This window comes from Humulus lupulus, chromosome 8, assembly GCF_963169125.1.
Source record: "Humulus lupulus chromosome 8, drHumLupu1.1, whole genome shotgun sequence".
Classification (NCBI taxonomy): Eukaryota; Viridiplantae; Streptophyta; class Magnoliopsida; order Rosales; family Cannabaceae; genus Humulus; species Humulus lupulus.
Genome location: NC_084800.1, coordinates 55516601 through 55519630, shown reverse-complemented (window position 1 = coordinate 55519630; position 3030 = coordinate 55516601). Strand labels below are relative to the sequence as shown.

The window sequence follows — 3030 nt, the reverse complement described above, 5'->3', positions numbered from 1 at the left end:
ATTATTATTACGTAATGACTATTGTTCTATATATTATAGTATATAATTTTAGAATTAAAAGTAAAATAGCATTAAAATTTCATCATATCAAAAAATCTAGAAAAACATCTAAATAATAACATGGGTTAGTTTAACTTTATTGGTTGGAATTTAATTAAGATTGAAATGTAGACATTATAATTTGAAGGAATGGTAATCATGATTAAATTATTGTAGAAGAAAATTAAGTTGAGATGACCGGCCTAGAAGATAAAAAACTTTGAATTTTGATGATTATTATAGCTCTCGGGCCAAAGGAGACAACCCTAGTAGATGGGGAATTCCAGACGTCCACACAATTTTATGGCTAACCTATTAAGGAGATATCGAGTAATATAAGACGAAGTTCACCTTAGACCTTCTGCTAATTTTGAGCTGTCATTTGTGTCTTGTTGTGCCCTCAAATCTACCTTCCCCATGTGCTCATCATGGTCCACAATATATCTTCTTTAACATTTTTGGACGCTCTCTTTCGCTCGATATCTGTATTATGTAAATACTCTTCTTCTTTTTTTCCCTTCATAATTGAATTTCTTTGTGTTAATAATTAATCTTAATTTTTTATGACCAATATATTGGGTACTATATATCTCCAGACGAAGTAGCAAAATTGACGAGATTTATTGGTTTCTAATAACCATGTTATATATATATATATATCATACATTGGATTTTGTAGTGTATCTCGCAAATATCTTGCGCATGCATGCAGAGGCAACAATAGTTTTGAATGGTTGCCCTAGCTAGGTTTAGTTTTTACTTTAAAAATGTACTTACAAAAATATCTATATGATAATTAAGGTTAAAGAAGATTTTCTGTTATAAAGCAGACAACACCCGAAAGGTTGAGATCGAGTGTTAAAAATCCATTGACACCAAAAAAGAGTGTTATTGTTGGTATATGAGAAAACGATATCCCATTCACATGCATCGCAAACAAATATCTATAGCATTATTATCTCATCTCATGGTCTTGAATATATTTACGTTCAAAATATATTGCCACACACGTGACTCGATCTCCATGCATGGGCATATTCCAAATCCAATCACACAACGGTAAATATTAGATATTTCATACCACCACATCTATATATATTGCTACCAAATTCCCAATCAAAATCACCCAAAAAACAAAATAAAAAACAGTAGCAGTGAAGATGAAAACTTCTAACACTATCCTCATCTTCTTCACCCTTTCTCTCCTTTTCTCCTCTTCTTTCGGAGCCGTCCAAGACTTTTGCGTGGCGGACCTCTCTGGTCCTCAAGGCCCCGCTGGCTACTCCTGCAAGAACGCGAATAAGGTTACGGTAGACGATTTCGTCTACCACGGCCTCGCCGCCAAGGGCAACACCACCAACATCATCAAGGCCGCTGTAACCACTGCCTTCGACAGCCAGTTTCCGGGTGTAAATGGCCTAGGAATCTCGTTGGCACGTGCTGACTTGGCCCCTGGTGGTGTTATCCCGTTCCACACGCACCCAGGAGGCACGGAGATCCTAATCCTGCTGGAAGGAACACTTTGTGCCGGTTTTGTTTCCAGCTCGGCGAACCAAGTGTTTTTCAAGACACTTAACAAAGGTGATGTTATGGTTTTCCCGCAAGGGCTTCTTCATTTCCAACTCAATTCAGGTAAAGGCGAAGCCTTGTTCTTTGTTGGATTCAATAGTCCAAACCCGGGTCTTCAACTTCTCGACTTCGCTTTGTTCAAGAACAATCTTCCCACCGAGTTGGTCGCCGCCGCTACTTTCCTAGATGTTGCGCAGATTAAGAAGCTAAAGGGTGTTCTTGGTGGAACTGGATAAGCTATAATGTTAGTTTGATTCTAGCTAGCTAGAGAGAGATACCATTTTTAATTAATTTTATTTCATGTTTAATGTCTCGTAATTTACTGTCTCTTTGGCTACGTACCATTGTTTTGTCATTTTATATGTTCGTTGGTTTCTTTGTTTTGGTTTGAGAAGGACCCTGCAAATGTTGAGTGCTTCTTTCTCCTCTTCTTCATGATGTTGGTGCTTCTTTAATATTCAAGTAGTGCTGTTTTTTTGTACGAATGTATGGCAATTTGTTGGGTTAGTTTCGATGTAATTGTATGTTATTGTTGCAATGTGCTAGCTCTATTATCTTTTTTTAGTGTTGTTATTTCGCATATCAATACCACTTGATACCTTATAATCGATTAACAATGCTCCATAATAATTATAAAACAAAAATATGTGGCACCTAATATTGGATTTTACTAATAGAAATGTTGGTCACCAACGTCCCCCTTAACACTTCTCATTTTGTTTTAGCGAACTTTTTAATCTATTTCTAAAAACAAAAGAGAGCGATACTGGGCTCTTCTAGGTTTTTCAGGTTTGCATGTTTTTCTTGATAAATTAACTATATATTTTTTTAATGTTATAATGTTTCGTGTAATAATATAATGTGAAAGGGATCTTGATGCGGCGAAAATAAAATTAAAATAAAAAAGAAAAGTATACAAATTTGGTATATATATGACAGAAAAATGGGCAAGCTAGATGATAAGAAACCATGCAGGGTCCCCTAACTTTTATAATTAGTTCAAAGTTCTTGTTTCATTCTAAGAACGTGACGTAACGTAAATATATCTTTCTCACCCTTTTTTTTTTCTTCTGAACTGGTCTTATTTCTCACCATTTTTAGTACCAAAAAATAAACACTATTATTAAGGGTATAATAGTAATTTTGTAGAAATGACTCATTTTCTTAGCAAGCAAGGACTTCTAAAATGACTGAACATCTGTTTTCGTTTTTTGTTTTTGTCTTTATATGCGTGATTATTGCCCAATTGATGCTTAACTTAGTATTTTACGAGTTGAGATTAAACCAAGAGTCAGATATGTTAATGGCTGCAAATATTATTATCATCAACGAATATAATTTAGTCCATTTCAATTTTCAATATAGTTGTGGACACCAGCTAACCTCTTTTGAAGAAGATTATCTTTAACTGCAAGTACAGTT

The 3030-nt window shown here is 34.8% G+C and overlaps 1 protein-coding gene across 1 annotated transcript; it reads left to right on the top strand.

The window, feature by feature from the left end:
• The first annotated feature begins 1152 nt into the window (after window positions 1-1152).
• On the top strand, window positions 1153-2172 carry LOC133797313 (germin-like protein). The gene has a single exon (XM_062235179.1). The coding sequence runs from the start codon at window positions 1200-1202 to the stop codon at window positions 1842-1844; it is 645 nt and encodes a 214-aa protein (XP_062091163.1). The 5' UTR covers window positions 1153-1199; the 3' UTR covers window positions 1845-2172.
• Window positions 2173-3030: the final 858 nt, after the last annotated feature.

What these genes read in the sequence shown, in the direction of transcription:
- LOC133797313 (XM_062235179.1), top strand. Translation starts at nt 1,200, where the DNA reads ATGAAAACTTCTAACACTATCCTCATCTTCTTCACCCTTTCTCTCCTT.